The sequence below is a fragment of the Leptonotus elevatus genome, chromosome 20, assembly GCF_054856555.1.
Source record: "Leptonotus elevatus isolate MCC_2025b chromosome 20, RoL_Lele_1.0, whole genome shotgun sequence".
In the NCBI taxonomy this organism is placed as follows: Eukaryota; Metazoa; Chordata; class Actinopteri; order Syngnathiformes; family Syngnathidae; genus Leptonotus; species Leptonotus elevatus.
This window is the reverse complement of record NC_141258.1, coordinates 1,626,419-1,645,859: the sequence shown is the minus strand read 5'-3', so window position 1 is coordinate 1,645,859 and position 19,441 is coordinate 1,626,419. Positions and strand designations below refer to the sequence as shown.

General features: G+C 43.9%; 1 protein-coding gene across 25 annotated transcripts in view; it reads right to left on the bottom strand.

Moving 5' to 3' along the window:
- Positions 1 to 4,299: 4,299 nt before the first annotated feature.
- The window catches only part of tcf7l2 (transcription factor 7 like 2), a 95,548-nt gene continuing 80,406 nt past the window's right edge, over positions 4,300 to 19,441 (bottom strand). For 5 of the 25 annotated variants that reach the window (XM_086065094.1, XM_086065092.1, XM_086065108.1 and 2 more), the window contains 8 exons: positions 19,294 to 19,380; positions 14,750 to 14,890; positions 14,515 to 14,677; positions 14,308 to 14,415; positions 12,463 to 12,526; positions 11,683 to 11,733; positions 9,461 to 9,533; positions 4,300 to 6,426 (listed from right to left, as the gene is read on the bottom strand). In XM_086065094.1, the coding sequence (XP_085921220.1) occupies positions 6,021 to 6,426; positions 9,461 to 9,533; positions 11,683 to 11,733; positions 12,463 to 12,526; positions 14,308 to 14,415; positions 14,515 to 14,677; positions 14,750 to 14,890; positions 19,294 to 19,380 (1,093 nt within the window). In that variant the 3' untranslated portion in view covers positions 4,300 to 6,020. Of the gene's footprint in view, positions 6,427 to 8,374; positions 8,437 to 8,926; positions 9,000 to 9,460; positions 9,534 to 11,682; positions 11,734 to 12,462; positions 12,527 to 14,307; positions 14,416 to 14,514; positions 14,678 to 14,749; positions 14,891 to 19,293; positions 19,381 to 19,441 lie in introns of those variants that run through there. The other 20 variants (XM_086065105.1, XM_086065099.1, XM_086065109.1 and 17 more) reach the window with 14 other exon arrangements.

Below are 19,441 nucleotides of genomic sequence, written 5' to 3'. Positions count from 1 at the left end.
TCAAACTCAGACCAGAAAGCGGCGACACCTCGGAGGAAGGCTCGACTGCTGCCGCTGAAACTGTTAGCAAGGTAAAACAAAAACAAAAAAAACTTTCCGTTACACAAAAACACGACGTGCTTGAACATTGCTTCATTTTCAAGTTATGACAGCAAACGAGCTCCAAAACGAAAAAGGACGTTCAATGGAACTAAAACGCGCCAATCAAAGCTTTCAATTTGGTGAAAAGCGTCCAGGAAAAAAAAAAAAGAAAAGAAGGAAGAAGACATTTGTGACTGTGGCTACGCAACGGTGCGCTCGCCGGCAGCGTTGGCCTTCATCGTTGTTGTTGTCGAGTCGCCACATCAAAAGCGCCGTTTCTATGTTCGGGCGTACAAAGCCTTTGGTTGTGCTGGCTTGTGAAATTGAACCGCTTCCGTGTTTACACGGCGCCAAGGCGGTTCAAGGGCGAGCCCCGCGCGCCCATGCATTATAAGTGTCGAGGCTACATTTGCCGGGAACAAAGACCTCCCCCAAGCCTCCCCGGTGGTTCTTTGCGTAATTGGGGGACATCTTATAGCAGGCTGCGTGTTCACAATGCATACGTTTAGAGGGGAAAGAAAAAAAAATAAAGGATGAAAAAGTTGAGCGCGACGTCGCACGGCTTTTCATAAGATGCACTCTAATCCTGACGGAGTTTGCTTGTTTGAAGGTCAAACTGTGTACATTTGTACATACGTCGGGCGTATACAGACGGAAGGACGTTTACGTTCGCTTCTCACGATGAGCGCTGTATGGCGGCCGTAAACAACGCGTGGCAAATACGCAACATTCTTTCTTGGCTTTTGTGAAAGTGCTACATAAATAAGTACAAAAAAAAAAAAAAGTATTGAAGGCCGCTAGCTTAACGCGCTGCAGCTACGTGGTGGTGGTGGTATAAATAAGCAAACGAGGTCTCGACACCTGTCGTGCAAAGAGAGAATTGTTTGTTTGATTTGAAACGAGATGAAGCCATTTTGGAGAAATGACATGTGAATGAAAAAAAATCTAGAAAGGGCGGTGGAATGTTGTTGAAATAAAGCGATACTTCGGAGTTAAAACACAATTCGTTTTTGTGAAGTGTTCAAAGTCCGAATTGTTCAACCTCCGAATTTTTTTTCCCCATAGGAAATAATGTAAATACAATTAATTCGTTCCCAAGCTCCAAAAACAGAAAATTCCCATTTTAATTTGTATTTATGTAAAAAACATGTACAGTATTTAAACAATAACAAATACCTTACCTTTTTTGTTGTGGTGTGATGGTTATTCGTTGCTGAAAAATGCTGAGTTAATGTATTTTGACTACGAAGGGGTCCTTGTGCGCTTGTTTAGCGTCAGGCACATTGTTGAACAGCTAAGGGGGGTCCTCGTGCCAGTATTTACGGAAGTCGTCACGGTAGTTGCAACGGCGCGATCATCTCCTGGTTCGTAGCACTGTACGTTTTTCTTTTCTGCCACTCGCACTCACTGCTTGTCCTTCGTGGGCTCATGTCAAAAAAAATTTGTCGTGGAAAAATCAAAATGTACGGAGCAGCTGACTGGACTGGAAATGAGCAGTGCTTCGTCTCCACGACCGCAACGTGAGCATTCGGCATCGCTCGGCTTCACCCGGCGACCCGATCAAGGTTCATTTGGCTTCGCTTGCTTGTTCAAACTCCGAGAATGAGGTTCAACTCCCAGGCATTTTTTTACTCCGATTTTTTGGGTCAAAATCCGATTTGTACGAGTGCCGAGACGTTCGAATTCCGAGGTTCCACTGTATATGGAATTATGTTGAATGGTATTTAACTCATTTGCTCCCAAAAATGTATAAATATGTTCTATTTTAAAGTGTCCCAAAGACGTATTCATACGTTTATATATATATATATTTTTATGCTAGAGCATACAGAAGGCTTTGATGCAGCCTCTCAACTACAGAGAACGGTTGAGGAAATGGTAGTTATTACAAAAACGGCCAGCAGGTGACAGCAGCACAAAAGAGATCAACCAGGGCCATGTTGAAAAAAAGCTAATTTACCCACAGTTTTATACAGATTTGTGAATAATAATGAAACTTAGCTATATTCTAATGCTAATTGCTGCTAAACGGAAAAATATAAAAATAAACTTTTTTTCCTGATGAAAGAAGAGACTAATCTTTCTGTTAGGTAGGTTCCATGTTTTTATTGCAATAGAACACAATATTCTGTGGGACTTGCAAAAATCAGTGAAAATCCAGTAAACCAGCCGGGAGGCAAATGGGATTGCTTCAGTGAAAATGGCAATGATGTGGAATGATATTGAAAGATATAGAATGATCTTGAACGGCAGCGGTGAAAATGCATGCACGGATATTCATTAAATATCATGACATGATATTGGTGTGTACTATATGAGTGAAAATGTTTGAATTTTTGATATGTTGGAATCTTGAGAATGTTGAAAATCATTCCCAAGGTGAACGGAATGAGTTTTGAATGTAGACTGGGAAGGAATTATTGAATGCGTCATCGGAAATGAATGGGCAATCTGTGGGTGCGATTGAATGTCAAGGTGAATTGAATGAGCTGAACATTTCCAATTCTGAATAAACCGATCCCATTCCCTCAAAATGCGGAATTTTAGCAATGTGGGAATTGGGTAAATGCTGAAAATTGACCGTGAGGTGAATTGAGCTAAATATTTTGCGAATTTTGAATATTAGTTCATTGTTGAATGTCCGATTTTTGGGGTGAAAATGTTGAATTGTGGGAAAACTGTGAATGTTAGCAAAGAGAAAAATAATAGCCCGGGAAACGTGAATTTTTGGACCACGTTGAAGTTGGAATGGTTTGAATCGGTCGAGAAGTGCCGAAGTAGTTGAAAGAAGAGGTGGAGTCTAAAATATATGAATAAACGATGAAGGCAGAATAAGATGCGTGAACACAACAAAAATGTTTACCCCAAAACCAAAATCATCTTTCCCGGTCGAACAAGAAGACGAGACATTCAAGTGGAGCTGAAGCAAAAGGAAGACGCAGGCGTGCACATACTAAGTTGCTTTTATTAATACAGAACTGCATGCTACAGAGACTGTACAGCATTAACATTGATTCATTACAAAAAACGTGGTTTCGGCGAACCATTAGAAAAGAACGGGAAGAAACAAACAAACAAACAAACAAACGGACAAACAAAGAAAAGAAAAGAGCAAAAAAGAGAACAGGAACATCACAGCCGTTAAGGAAACATTCAAACTATTTATCATTAGCATCTTAATAAACCAGAGAAGAAATTGACAGATTACAGTCGCGTCATGTCAACTACAATGGCACCGAGTGGATGATTTCTCTTGTAGCGTTTTTTTCTCGTTAATATTTTACAGCCTCTTGCAACATCAACATGCCTATTTTTTTTCCTACCTACCTATACGTAGTAGTGTAATTCAAAGTGGCAGTTTGAGTATTTTTTTGTATTTAATAGTTTTTTTTATGAACCTCCTAATATACAGAATTTGGCCCGTGTGGGTTTTATACAGTATGATGCCCTTCGTTTTTTTTCTTTTTTTTATTATTAGGTTTAAATTTTTTAATATTTGACAATTTGCTACCAAACACATTTGTTATAGCAACATTTATACTACATACATAGCAATCTATGTAACGTCACAGCAAAAAGGATGGCATTGAACTGAAACGAAAAGAGGAGGCGTGGTCTGGGCACTGGGTGGAGGGGGGCGTGGCCGGCGAGATGAAATCAGCGCACAAATTTGGCACGGGAAAAAAATCTGTACACGGCGGAGCAACAGTCCGAGAGATGAAGATGACAAAGGGAAGGGCTTTCGACGCACTGGGTTGGTTTTTTTATCCGTATAATGGCTTTTTCGACGCGTTCCTGGAAATATGTGCAATCGCTCGCTTGGTGACGTCAACACGGGACACGAGAGCGAAATCTGGATTTTTCAGAAAAAAGATGGTTGGGTGGGAAAAATATGCCTTTTAAAACCTTGTAAAAATGGATCGTTATATATATATAAATATATATTAATATATATATAAATATATATTAATATATATATATATTAATATATATATATATTAATATATATATATATATATATATTAATATATATATATTAATATATATATATATATTAATATATATATATATATTAATATATATATATTAATATATATATATTAATATATATATATATATATATATATATTAATATATATATATATATAAATATATATATATTAATATATATATATATATAAATATATATATATTAATATATATATATATATATATATATATATATATATATATATATATATAGCTTACCTTAAGAAAAAATATTTGTACAACATTTTTTTAAGAAAAAGGAAATAAAAGGTCAAAAAAGAGACACATACAAGATACGACGAGCAAAATCTCTAAAGCAATAAATACTACTGGTCCTAGCATGGTGACATTTTCAATCCAACGACCCCTTTAAACACCCCCGCCCACCCTCAAACCCTCCCCGAAAGGTAAACAAAGAAAAAAGCAGTGGAAGAATGCATAATCAACACAATATCCCCGAACCCGACCGGCCCGCCCCCCAAAACCCCATTTTTGTTTGATTCTGTACATTTGAACAAGAACAACTAACAATTCACAATTCAACGTTGTTCCTCGCTGCTCTGTCGCTGCTCGCCTCTCAACCTGCTGCGCTGCGTGAAAGGGAGTGATTGGTTCGCAAGCTCGTATTTAATACAAATAAAGAAGAAGAACCAACGCTGGCCTTTTGCTTGTCGTGTCCGCTGTTGTCCGAAATTGAAAAAACGAAACGGGGGAAACTGATTTGTCGGAAGATTCTCGGTCATCCGCAAAAAGTTGAACGCAGGCCCACTCGACTTTTCTTGCACATTCGGTCCAATTCAGAACCAAATCCTCCTTTTGGACTCTTCTCGGTTGTTGAAGACGAGGAAACCTTCTGGATTGAAGGCGAAATGTCTTCAACAACCGAGAAGAGTCCAATTGCCTTGATACGACTTTTTGCAGATGACCACAAGAACCCGGATAGAGAATTGAAGGTGAATCGTCTTCAACTACCAAAAGGTTGTGACGAAGGCGAGTGGAATCTTCCGGGTTGTTGAAGAGGTTTTACACCCGTCGTCCAAAAATCTTCTTTGCTTTTTAAATCTGACAAAGGAAGTCTTTTGGATTATTGGTGAAAACATTTTGGAGGAAACCGTGTTCTTGGTTGTTGATGACATTTTCACATTCACTTCTTCAGTCAACATGAGAACTGAAGAGTTCTTTTAGAACAAAGGTGGTCTTCAACAACCCAAATAAGATCCAGTCTAAAGTCCGTTTGTGGATTAGCAAGACCCGAATGACTGAGCTCGCCTCTAAATTCTTCTAAATTTAACTGAATGAGCATTTTTAATACCCTAACGGTGAACAGAGGCAAGAAGAACTTCTTCACTTCTAAATTTTCATAGAATAAATCTTTTGGATTAAAAGTGAAAACGTGTTCAACAATCAAGAAGAGCGCAGTTGCCTCCAAAAGCTTCTCTGAGTCGTCGGGATCGTGTCAATCCGCAAACGTTGAATCGAGAAAATTGGTTGTTGAAAAGCTTCTTCGGTCAAAATTTGAACTGAAAAAAGGCCTTTTGGACTCAAGATGAACTCCAAGAATCTTGACTGAAGAAGTCTCCAGTTCTCGCAACTTAAGCGGAGGACCATCGTGACCCGGATGATCTGCCTTGTGCATTTCAAAATTTGACTGAAGAAGCCTTTTGTTATTAACGACAGCACGTCAACAACCAACAGTCTCGTTACCTCCTCGAACTTTTTGCAGAAGACAAAAAGGATTAAAAAAAAAAATTTAAAAAAAGTTTTAGCGAGCTATTGTTACAGCTCCTCATGTTAATTCTTTAGGAAAATTGGATGGTTCCTTGGCGGGTCAAATATTGACCAATGAACTTGAAAACAAAAATAGAGCTAGCAGCGGCTAGAAGAAACAAAAGGAGAAGAGGGTGCGACTCCTACTCTATAGACGACTTGGTCACCAGCGACAGCGGCTGCAGCGAGTGGGAATGACACAGCAGCGGCGAGGGCCGGGCCATTGGAGACGCGACCGGGGGGCCCGGGAGCCGCGAGGGTGGGACGTCGGCGGCGTCCGGGGCCAGCGTTTTCCTGCCCGCCGCCGCGACGTTCTCCGGCGGCCCGGCCAGGAGGTGCGGGTGATGGAGGAGCGGCTGGTGGGCGGGTTTCATAGTCAGTGAAAGAGGTTGCATTTGTTCAGTCTGAGGTTTGGACTCTTTTGGCGAGGGGGACGGGACCACGGAGGAGGGCGAGGACGGGGGGGAGTCTGGGAAGCTTCCGTCCGAGGAGGGAGGACTGGCGCAGCTGCCTTCACCTTGGATGTAGCGAATGCACTTTTTTTTCCTCCTGGATCGGGAAGGGCAAGGCGAGACGAGACAAGGTTTTCAGACTTGGGATTTGATGGCGGCTCACGTGAATGCGCCGCGATGCATCGGTTTGCCATGCATGATCGAGAAATGACCCCCCCCAAGAGAAAGAAACGGGACACCAAGCAGGCGGGAAGTGATGAGGAGTGGACACAAAGATCAAGTAATGCTCACTCTCTGGATTTACACTGCCGAGTGTTTTGACGTCTTCCCAGCGTCTCGCCGTTTTGTATGAACGCCGTTTTGTATGAACGCCGCTGGAAAGAACGAGAGACCCTGGGCCTCTACGGAAATGAAAATCTCCCAAACTTCTCCCCGACCTTTGTGGAAAAGGTCATTGGGTCAAATGATTTCAACTCGGCTTTTTCTAACTGACGTCATTGCGCAACGCTAACCGAAGTCCCGAGAGCAGGGTTCACTAATTCCGGTCCCCGAGGTCCGTAGTCCTGCAGGCTTTAGATGTTTCTGCCTACCAACACACCCGATGCTAACGATCAGCACCGATATCAGACATGCTGATGAGCCGAATATATGTATCGGGTGCGCTAGTTGGAGGAAACATCTAAAACCTGCAGGACTCCGGTCCCCGAGGTCCGTAGTCCTGCATGCTTTAGATGTTTCTGCCTACCAACACACCCGATGCTAACGATCAGCACCGATATCAGGCATGCTGATGAGCCGAATATATGTATCAGGTGCGCTAGTTGGAGGAAACATCTAAAACCTGCAGGACTCCGGACCTCGAGGACCGGAATTGGAGAACCCTGCTCGAGAGTGAAAACTTTGTCGTTAGGGTGTTCCTTGAAATATTTCTGCCGTCAACCATTACGGTCACATCTTTTCGTTAAGTTTGTCCAGGAGTGACCTAAGCGGGATTCGAAATTGCCTTACAGGAGGTGCTAGAAAATCCACATCTAAGGTAATACCATTTTTTTGCCCAAGAGAAAGAGGTTTTTCTTCCGCAGAAGAGCTACAATTCAGCACTGCGCTACTGGCGACCCCCTTCCGGCACCGCTCGCCACTCTACCTCCTCGTCCTGAGGGGGTCCCAGTTTGTACATTTGGTACAGAATCAAGCTTGGGAAAAAAATCTTAAGAAAAAGATGCGCACTGGCGAGCACCTGCCCCACAGACACAAGCGTGAACATGAGGGGTCACGACCTCATGTTTGCATTCCTGCCGCGTTCAAGACCCCTCTGGAGTCGTAAGGTGACCACCCGGGGCTGGGATTTGGTTAAGGGGGGGGTGAAATCTGCCCCCGCTCATGCTTTTACCTTGACCCTGGTGGTGACTCCGCCTGAAGGCAACGACGGGAACTCAAGACTAACAACAACAACAAAAAACAAGGGAGGCTTTTTTGCGTCCAATTTTTTGGGGCCGGTAAAAACCAGAGAGAGCACATTACCGGGGATGAGGCAACACCAACAAAGCACATACATGCTTAGTGGGTGGGAGTGGGGGGGGGGGGGTGCATGCAATTCCAGGAGGCGGGACATTGGATAAAGTATCGAGCGGGCGCGGCGGGGTATCGTTTTGCCACTAAGTACGGACCCGTCTCCCGCTAACCGTCCGTCAAAGAGCAACAAATGAGCTCATATCCATTTTTTAACACGCGCATCGATTCATTGTATGCGCCGCTATTGATTTTCCTTTCTTTTTGTTCGGTCCCGCCGCCTCCCGGGAAATTAGGCCGGATTTTCGGCAACGGGAGCCCCCGGAGAGGACTCTTAACCTCTCGGCTCCTGTAATGAAGACGGAATTATCGTGCCTGATCTTGTGATCTGTCGGAATGCGCCGTCTTCGTATTGGTGGGAAGGGGGAAGCGTTGACGGAGGACGCGGTCATCACAACACAAAATGGAATATGCCACGGAGGAAAGGGGGGGGGAGGGGGGGGGGGGGGAATGTACTTAGCAGAAACAAATACCTACCATGAAAGCATTCCCAATTCAAAGACTGCTTGTGTCAGAACAGAAAGACAACAGGTAGGGACTAAGTCAGGGTTATTGAAGAGGAGGAAGAGAGGGAAGGAGGAGGAAGAGGAGGAGCACAGAAAAGAGTGTCACTGAGCGGGCCCCTCAAGAGGAAGCAGGGCTAAAACAAAAAGTTGCCGAGCATCACATTGTTATTCGATAAAAAGGGGAGGCGCCAATTAGGACAAACATGACAGTTAATAAGATGGGTCGGGGGAGCGGAGAAAACGGATTTCCAACATAAAGCAAAACAAAAATACACGAACGAAATCCATTTTCTACCAACTGGCTCTAACTGAATCCAATGGAGAGGGATTTTTTTTATTTTTTTATTATTAATATAGTGCAGGAAGTTCTGAGGGTAAAAAAGCAGTTTGCCATCTGTTGAGCACACCGATGGAAACTTATTTTAGAGAGAGAGAAAATCATCAAGGAAATAGGGAGAGAAAAAAAATTAAAAATAAGTTCATGGCGGTCGCCTTTTGCTCCCATTCAGGCAAGTTATGTACCTGCACGGTTTGCACCATAAACTCAGCTGGTCAAGCCCGAACAAGGCACGACACTTCTTTGGGGTATTTGCATCTGTTATAGCCAAAGAGGTAAAGGACACAAACAAAAACACACACAGGAGACGGAGGAAAAAGAAAACAAAACAAAAAAATGGACACGTCATTGCACAGACAAAAAAACACACACATGGAGCCTGGGTTGAGGTTCAGGCTGGTAAACACTGGGACCTCCTCCATTTTGGACCTCCCCAAGCCCCCACCTGCCAGTCAATAAGCCCCCCCCCCCCCCATAAATTTGATCACACTCATACAAGCATCACTCAGGCACCCTTGGAGATCCAAGACGGACCGGCAGGGCGTGGCTGGAGGAAGCTGACGTAGCTCGGCCAGAGAAACAGGAGAACAGAAAAAATAAATAAAAAAAGGAGCGAGCGAAAAGACGAGGAAGTCCCAGCGTGGCGTCACCCCCCCCCCCCCTCGCCCAGCCTGCACCCGACCACCCCCGGACTCGGTTCAAGCACACCCCATACACACCTGCACGGGCCACACCAGTTATTCTGTTGATCGAGCCCAAAGCGCGCTCGACACTTCTTAGGAGCGCTCAGGTCTGATGCCGCGGCGGCCAAGAAAAGGGGAAGTGGGGGGGGAAGCCAGCAAGGAAGAAGGAGGAAGAAAAAAAAAAAGAAGAGTTGCACCAAAATGAAACAAAACAAAAAAGCACAAGTAGGAGAGAAATAAGGAGAAATAGTTACAGTGAGTCTACGGAGATTGACAGCTATTGTCAATTGTGCCTCGTGGCTGGATTTACACTGCACGCTTCCACTTCGGGGGGGGGAAAAAAACAAGAACGCATACCATCGAAGAAGGCCAATTTCCAAATGTGGCTGAAGACCAGATCTGATTCTGATGCAGAAATCCAACCATCAATACGCAGTCTACACAAAATGCAACAAAAAATATCCTACAACTGATTTGGAAGTGTACGGTTAGCCCCCCCCCCCCCCCCCCCCCCATTGTGGCCCCCTCCATCGTTTAAGTTGCCCGTCCCTGGTCTCAATACAAAAAAATAGCAGGAAAACATTCTTCGCCAAGTTGAATATTTCCGAGGTTATCAGACGACATTGAACCTCTACGACGACTGCAGTGTAAATCCAGCCTTCGATGGGATTTCTTACAAGTATTAGTAGTAGTAATAATCCAAGCACATTCCATGCACAAGATCAAAAATCAGGACATGAACACAATCACATTCCAGTAGCGGGATCTAAAGCTGAGAGTTCAAGTTAAGAAAATGCAGGGTGGATTCATCAAAAATGATCAGACAGCGAGCGGCAGCTAGCTTTTGTTAGCCCTCGCCAGGGGGAGGATTAATAAAGCCAAGAGGAAATCTAATTCTCAAATACTTTTAGTCAGTCGCTTGTAGGCATGGGCCGGTTACCCGTTTCAAGTTTCGGACAACAATTTTTCCTTGTCAATAATGCTCCGCGGCTTGGTAGAGGAAGAATATGTGAAACATGCCAATGAAGCGCGGCAGCAAGGGGAGCCAATGTTTCCAATACGATATCACGTTTACGCATCGTTAGCAACCAGCTATTAAGAGTTAGCGTGAAATAAATATTATAGGCTTGCTACTGAGACACATAACGTGCTAACCAAAATGGCTAACATATACGTTTATTTCCGCTCTGAGGCTTATTCACAAAGTGGAGAAGAGCTACTCGTTTTCCGAAAAATAAGCACTTTTACTGTTGGGACAATATTGTGATTTGATACGGAACAAAAGCCACTGTTCATTTTATTTTTTATATTTGCTAAAGTACAGACAGAGCACGTTCAATAGAAAAAAGTTATTTATCCAAAGATTTTAAAGGGATACGCGACTCATTTCCAGCAGTTAACAGTTCATGTTTTGTCTGTAATTAATTTGACGTCACCTGTGTTGAGGAAATAGGTAACGACCAATCACAGCTCACCTGTTTTCCGGGTCAGCAAACTGAGCCATGATTGCTCGTTAGCTATTTCCTCAGAACAGGTGATGTCATCTTCAGTCGATTTGAACATTTGTTTTTAAAAGTACTAACTGCTCATGAAAAATAATTAAGTTATCGCATGAATTATAGACAAAATATTATTCTTACTGTTGAAAATCAAGTATCCCTTTAATATTATACCTAGTTCGGAAGTTGCATATTTGTCTATTTGTAAATTTGGTGGGAACTTTTTTTTTTAACGTTTTATTTGATTTTTTTTAAACTGAATCCCTGACTTATTAGCGATTTTTTTTTCCATAGTTTCCCCCCCACCCATAGCAACTATAAGTGAGCATCGATTATTTGCGGTCCTTATCCCCGAATACATTTTTTGTTCACGGTCATCATACCATCAGAATGTGATAGCGGCCCATGCCTATCGTTTGCTTTGCATTAGTGTGGAAAAGTGGCCTGGAATCATCTCAAGTGGGCATGCTAGCGCTAGCCTACAGGCAAGAGGGAGCGGTTTTTATCCATTAAGGAGGTTTACCCTGGCATCAAACCCTTCAAACAGTAAGATCATAAATTACCTCAGCGTATATATCAACATTTTTGTTCTTTAGCATTTACAGATTAAAAAAAAAAAAAAAAAAAGGCAGCAGAAAAAAGGAAATAAGGAAATATTTTGAAAAATTCAACACATCCACGGATAGATAGATCAAGATCATTAAAAAGGAAAGAAAAACAGTTAGTATATTTAATAGTAAAAAAAAATGACATTAGCACCTGTAATCGGAGGGAGTGAAAGGCAAGGGTTTGGAAAATATTCTCTGTGTTCTGCAACGAAAACAAGAACAGATAGAGAGGCCTTCAAGAGGAGATCACCGTCACCCAAAAACAAAACAAAACAAAACAAAACATAAAAATAAAAAATAAAAAGCAGCGGCAGTAAACACAATGAAAGCAAACATGATCAGGAGAAATATATACGTATGAATTATGAAAGATGGAGCAGTCACAGGATGAGGAAACCTCCTTAATTTGTGTTTCGATTGTGATGAAAAGCAAGCCAAGCGAGGGGGCAGCCCAGTTAGTGTCCACACACTCGCACGCGCACACGCACACGCACACGCACACACACACACACACAACTGTAGTGTATTTGCAGGCTGCAGGCATTAGAAAAACAGTTAATTTCATCTCACAGTATTCTCAAATACACATATGCCACAATGCTAACGGGCAAATGGGGAGGGGGGGGGGGTATTGGATGGGACAGGAGGGGGGGTCTTAAGGGGGTTCATGCATATTCAGCCGTTATTAGCAAGGGAAGACTACAAAAAAGAGGGAAGGGAGGGAGGATGGGGAGTTGTTACTGTACAGCCAACGCTACCATTTAAATATTGCATTGCATGACTATGATGAAAAAAAAAATAAAAGCAGCACAAACACACACACACACGCACGCACAACAAAACTAGCTTGACTTTTATCTGGCGGGGTGTCACATGTGGATGACACATGATGGGGCCGCTCTAATATGGGAGATAATTGCCGCTCGCTTACCGTTGCTCTCCGCTTGCTGCTTTTCCCTTTTTCTCTTCTTCCTTTTCCCCTGTTGGTTAGCCGCCAAAAAAATAGAAAGAGGGAAAAAAAAAAAAGGGAGACAGACACAGACAGGAACCTTAGTTATTATATTGCAGGACGCCCCAAAACATGAAGCCGGGAGACTACAACTCGTCTTTGTGTTTATTTATTTATTCATCGCTTCTTTCTCCGTCTTTTTTTTCCCTTCTTTTTTTGCCCTGCGGTTGGTACGAGCCTGATGAGAATTGTTTTCTTGTAGCGCCGCGCTCCTCTCGCTTATTTTGCTCAATTTGTCTTGATGGGCTCTCAAAACTGGACTCTAATGACCAATCATTTGCCAGGCTGGATTTACAGCGCTAAAAAAAACAACTACGTGAGAGTCAACATGGGGGCAGCGTCAACACCAAAGTAAACAATAATACATCAATAATAGAAACATGTAATACAATAGTGGGAAAGACAAGAGAGTTGGGAGGGTCTTGTGACCACAAAAATATCATTTAGTTTGGAACACAAAGTATAAGAACAATCCCGAATAATGAGCCGCATGATGCTTCACCAATTTTGTTGACGAACGAGACGAAGTGCAATTTCTGGAGCAATTGTGTGGAAATGCTAAGATTTGAATGCATGTGGAATGCTTAAAAAATTGAATTGAGAGATAAATTATGAAATGATGACCTCCTGGTTAATTGGATGATGCACTTCACCAACTGTGCCGCCAAGCAGTATCAGACATCTGGTAATGCTGATAAGTTGTATGTATGGAAGTGGGCAAGGAAAGTTTAATGTTTGTCCCAATTCAAATGAATGGGGAAAAAAATTATATTTAACGTTAAATTGTGAGAATAGTGTAAGCGATTTGGAATCAGACGATATCTACCCAGGAAGGCGTCAATTTTTGAAGCGGGTTGAAATTTGAATGATTATGTAGGAGAAAAAAGTGTGGAGAATTAAAATCACAATGATTTTTGGTAAACATTTTTGGTGCACTTCTAACAACTCACTTATGAGAAAAATTGCATCAGAAATGATTTTGCATTATTGAACACATTTAAGTGCATGTGATGTGCATGTTATTTTTTGCCCACTTGGTATCATTCTCACATTCTACTGTAGTATGTGACTTTTGAGTATTTATGGATTAAAAAGGCGGAGCCTGATCTGGTGAGTGATGTGGGTGTCAGCGTAGAAGGGACTGATTGTTAAGTGGCTGATGTCACCATATTTACTGTTCTAAGCTTTAGCTTTGTAGTGTTAGAGCTTGCGTATGACTGCGCTGTTTTCTACATGAAAAAATAATGAATTGATGGAGTACAACAGATTTAAAATAATCTATAAAGCCAAAGATGAAATTTTACCTAACGTGCAAATCAGATAAATTTTTTTTTGAAAGTGAGCACAAATTAAGAGGAACTGATATTTTGACCAAACCTAAACACAGAACAAAACACAAAGAAAGTTGTATTTCAATTCAAGGTGTCAATTTGCGGAACAAACTGTGTGAAATAAAAATTTGAATTGAAAATGTTTGTCGATTTTCTGGGGGGGGGGGGGGGTGAATAAATGACATTTCCTTTCATTTGAATAGTGAAAGATGATTTGAAGTATGAAACAAATTAAACTCTAATCACAAGGCACAAGTGAATGTCATCTGAACTACGTCCTGTAAATTCAGCCTATCAGAACAGAATCCCCAAATGTGGGTCAGCAGCGACACTTGCCACCATCCCGCCGATCCGAGCACCCTGGCGAGCTCGAGTCTTGGGTTTGTTGAGGCGAGGAAAGAATAGTCCGTTACGACTTGTAAACTTAAAAACTTACATAGTTGTCTCGGGCCGACCAGCCGGGATACAGCTGCATGTGGAGCTGTCGTTCTTTCCTGGCCAGCTCGTAGTACTTGGCCTGCTCCTCCCTCGTTAACGCGTGCCACTGGAAAAAGACAAAGAGGGGACGGAACATGGGGTGAGGTGAGAAGGAAGTGGAGAAACGCGGTCGCAGACCGAAGCGCCAGCCCGTGAGGCAACTCACCCTCCGACCCAGAATCTGGTTGATGGCGGCGCTCTCCTTCAGCGTGCACTCGGCCACCACCTTGGCCCGCATCTCCTTCATGTAGAGCATGAAGGCGTTCAGCGGCTTCTTTATGTGGACCTGCTTCTTCTTCTCCTCCTCCTTTTTAGCATCTGAGTGTTTCCTGCAAGGTTGAGAAATTAAACAAGTCCGCCCCCCCACAAACAAAATCGGGGGAAAAGTCGACTTTACTTACGAACTGTTGAGGGAGCTGATGTCGCTGTGGGAGGATTCCTGCTTGACGTTGGGCGTGACGATGGCCGGGTGCGGGATGCCCGTGGTGTGCAAGCCGTGGTGGGGGGGCACCATGTGTGGGGGGAACCTAGAGGACAGAAGACTGTGTAAATGGTCAGAATGGACGCGGGTGAAATGGGGCAATGGCGCACATGTCAAAACAACAACATGACAGTTCAGTGGGCTCGGTTCCGTTCCGTGAATTCATCGCCGTGAACGGAAGTGGCCCGAAAAACACATCAAATGCAAGCGCAACACAAACATTTCATCATTTAAATCAGTCGACAGTCATCCAACATTGAGAAACTTGGATTGTGTGGATACAACAATTTTTGCTATTTTGTTATCCAATGCCTGCACCGCACGTACATGTCGGCGAAACGTTGGTTTCCTACCAAACTTCAGCTTCAGTCATAAATTGGCTACTACCGACATATATTATTCTGCCGAAATCGAATCTAAACTACCATTAACTCGGTTAGTAAAATGAAACAGGCGTAATGTCAAAGGGCTGGGTTAAAAAATAAATAATAATTTTATCGAACAATCAATATCAAATCATTTTTCCTTTTCAAGCTCAATAGATTCATAAAACCACAAATCGATTATTTAAGTATCTTTTTCTTAAGAAAAATGAATTTTAAAGGCCATTTTTTTTTATATCCTAGTGTTTTCTTGAAATGAACTGCTCACATGAATTTAAAAGTATGTTCTTACATTTATGAAAGACCTGACTGAATCTTTTAAGTTTATATTTACACTTATTATAATCGATATCGGATTGAACAAGAGCGAATCGAATCTAATCGGGAAAAATCAACATCGAATCGAACTGAACTCTTGTGAATCGAAATCGAATTGATTGAGGAAATTAGAATCGATACCCAGCCCTATTATTATGGTCTTAAGTTGGTCACTACCCGTTACAGCAAAGTTGGTAAATCCATCAACCGATTTTCCAGCGCTTAAACCTGTTCAAGGCTACAAAGAGCCTATCAAAGTCCATTCATCCCTTTTGTCGGAATCTAACTAGGATTAACTACGACATACAGCTGCTACTAAGTTAAAGTTAAACACTAGTGTAAAGTTTGAACAATCGAAAGCTGCTTCAATTGTAAATTGGTGACGAGTTGACAGATAATGTATAAAAAAAAAAAAAGTTGAAAAGACATTAAACTACTTTCTGCTTTCTAACTTATCTTGTTATCAAAGTCCGTGCCTTAAATTGTTCCCTTGGAATCTAACGAGCTGCGACATTGGACATATATAGCTGCTAGTAAGTGAAATACGAGGGTAAAGTTGAACAGTACAATCTGGCCGTATAAAAGGAGGGTAAATCCATGGGTTTTCTCCCGCTGGAGTTGGCCGGGAGAGCCCATCAAAGTGGCCAAATTGCAGCATCAGACATCAACTGGGCTCATTCCTTCCTCTCATCCTCCCTTTTCGCTGCTCCTCCATCAATTTATGAAAGCAGCCCCTTCCCCGCCGGAATGCGCACAAAGTGTGCACACATTCGCCCGTCCGCATTGTTGACAGTACGGGGCCACCATGTGACCAAACATCCAAGAGAAAGGGATGAAGGAGGAGGAGGAGGAAAAAAGGAATATTTTTCCCTCTTTCTGCCGTTTCTTTCTCTCTTTTTTTTTTTTTGTAAAGCTCATTATCTCGCCGTGTCTGGCTGCATGGCTCGGAGCCAGAATATAATGATGAGGATAAACTCGCCAGGAACAACTAGTTTCTGTTGGAGGCCATCTCAGGGGAGAGCGAGGGCGCCCCCCCCCCCCCTCCCCCAAACACACACACACACACCCTTCAAAACTATTTTCCCTTCTCCTGCCTTCATCCCTGACACGTTGGTGTTTGTGCCATGTCATGTGCTGATGGGGAGCTTGGCGGGGCGGGCGGCGGCTGCGCGTCGCCCATCATTAGGGGCCGCCGCCGCCGCTGCCGCTTTCTCCCTCCCCCTTCGCTTCTCGCGCCTTCTGTGCACTTGTTAAAATTTCCTCTGTTTCAAATGTATTTTTTTCTTCTCCTTCTTCTTCTTCTTCTTCTTTTTCCTGTCCCCTCGCCACCTACACACTTCCTGCTACCCCCCCCCCCCCCCCACCCCCCACCCCACAGCGGGCCCAGGTTATGGTTTAAACATGACGGCCGTCCCTTTGAAGAGCAGGGGGCATCGTCATCGCCAGAGTCAGGAAAGCAGCGCCTCGGACCAATTTAATCAAGACAGAGAAAGGAATGCCGAAGAGGGCCCCGCCCCGACCCCGGGCCCCTATGTCTCAATCGGGAAGGTATGTCGAGGTGGGGGCGGTATCGCCAAGCAGAGCCACTTAATTGCCGACGTGGAGCGTAACCCCCCCGTGCCTGTTTAATGTGTAATGATCCGGCCGAGAAGGAGCAGGAACGACGGGATTTGGAAGGAGGCGGAGGGCGGAGGCGTATCAAAGGGCGGCCCATCTGTCACAAGCACACACACACACACACACACACACACACACACACACACACACACACACACACACACACACACACACACACACACACACACACACACACACACACACACACACACACACACACACACACACACACACACACACACACACACACACACACACACACACACACACACACACACACACACACACACACACACACACACACACACACACACAATACAGGTACCAAGACCCCCATCATTATCCAAAATCTTTTTATCCCACCCCATGATGCATTTTTAACAGGAGGTGCAAGGTGCTAGCAGGTACCAGATCCATTTCCTGTACGCTAATTTGGGGTCAGGTGTAAAGAGCAGGATGGTTCCCAAGTAGCTAGACAATTCTTGTCTTTGCTCATGTCTTAAGCCCGCCCGCACGCCAACTGGACAGATATTGGACAATCAAATTACAGCCGGTGACAGACCCCTCGCACACCAACCAACTCGCTGGGGTTCTAATCGGGTATTTCACTCGACCACAAAATGCGATTTAAAATTCGCACCGCAACAAACCTACGGTCGAACCCCACAAACTACGCGACAGTTCAGTCACATTTGGACACATCGCTCGGTGTGTGATGGGCTTGAGAATTAACATTTTTAAGCAGAGAAAAGGGAGGATGTGTTAAAACCCTTCTCCGGAGACCTCTCAAGCAGCCCCCCCCCCCCTTCCCCCCTTCCATTGGGTAATTAAATTAGGGGTTTCATCACAGGGCATTAGCTCCCCACACACACCCCGCAGCCGGCAGATTCAATTAGCCCCGATGGAAATAGGATGATGACAATGTGGAGCGCAAATTATCAGTCACTTAACGGCCCAGTTGGGACGCGGACGCCACTGCCAGATGTCTGGACCTCTGCTGCAACGGGGACAATCTGGAGAGGCCTTTTCCATAAAGATGGGCTTCAACGAGGTAGACGCGTTATTGAGGACAGTTTAACGACTTGGGAACAGCTGTGCCGGATTGAACAAGTCAGAACCCCCCCCCCCCCCCCCCTGAAATCCCTCATTCCACACTGCCTCCCTCCCCGCGTGGACACGATCCATCAATGTCACAGAGGTCTAAATACAACGCCCACAGGAGCTGCTTTTCTAATCGGACCGCAATTAAACTCCAGCTCCAAACGGTCCCTTGGCGCTGAACACAGCCCCCGAAGTCCTGGGCTCAGCTATAGAGGAGGACTAGCACAAAATAGCTGACAAGGCGGTAATAATCATGCCAGGCCACTAGTTGGCGACGTTGCAGAGAAACTACACACAAATCCTCGGGGATGACATCCGTTTTTGGACGAGCCCTCGTTGGCGTGATTTAGAAATGATTTAACTCAATCATATGATTTTCAAAATTCTCGGTGCGGTGTACTCGGGTTCCAATCAGACTTTGACAGACCGACCGTCATTCTTGGAAAATCTTGTCACATTTGTTTTAGAAACGCAAATCTATCAAGCTTGTCCTTAAGTGCGCGCTCCTGACAGCGGCGGCATCGCTTTTGGACGTCAGCGGATTTATCAGTATTGATTGTTGGCGTATCAAAAGTTGAATTCATTTTTCCACACAATGTCAAGTTTCTCAAGGGGACCCCACGGTTGTAAAATACACACACGCATGTATACACAAAATGGCTACAAGTCCACATGTAACACGCATTGGCGTTCATAGCAGCACTTTGGAATGAAACTATGCCTCGTAACTTTTCTCCCAAAGCGCTGCTGTGTTTGTTTATGTCTGGCAATTACGCGGCCCGGCTGATTTAGCTTCAGCCTGACGTGCAGCGGGGGCTAAATGTTCTTCGGGGGCCTCATTAAGGGGTGGGAAAAAAAAGAAGATAAATATAATTAATATTTGAGCACCCTTGCTGGAGATTTGGCCTTTTGAATATGGGAAGGCGTGAGGCGTCCTTAAGGGAGAACTTGCAACACAAGCTAAAGAAGATTTTGTGTATGCGCTTGTGTGTGTGTGTGTGTGTGTGCGTGTGTGCGTGCGTTTCGCGCCGAGGGCTCGACTCACCTTGACATGGATGCGTTGACAGTGAGCGCAGTTGGGTAGGGGTGTCTGAAACCCCCTGTTGTGATTGGATAAACAGGTTGACCTTGCCTGGGAAGAAAAAGAAGAAAGGTAAAGAAACAAGGTTGACAGACGAGAAGGTAGCGAGCCC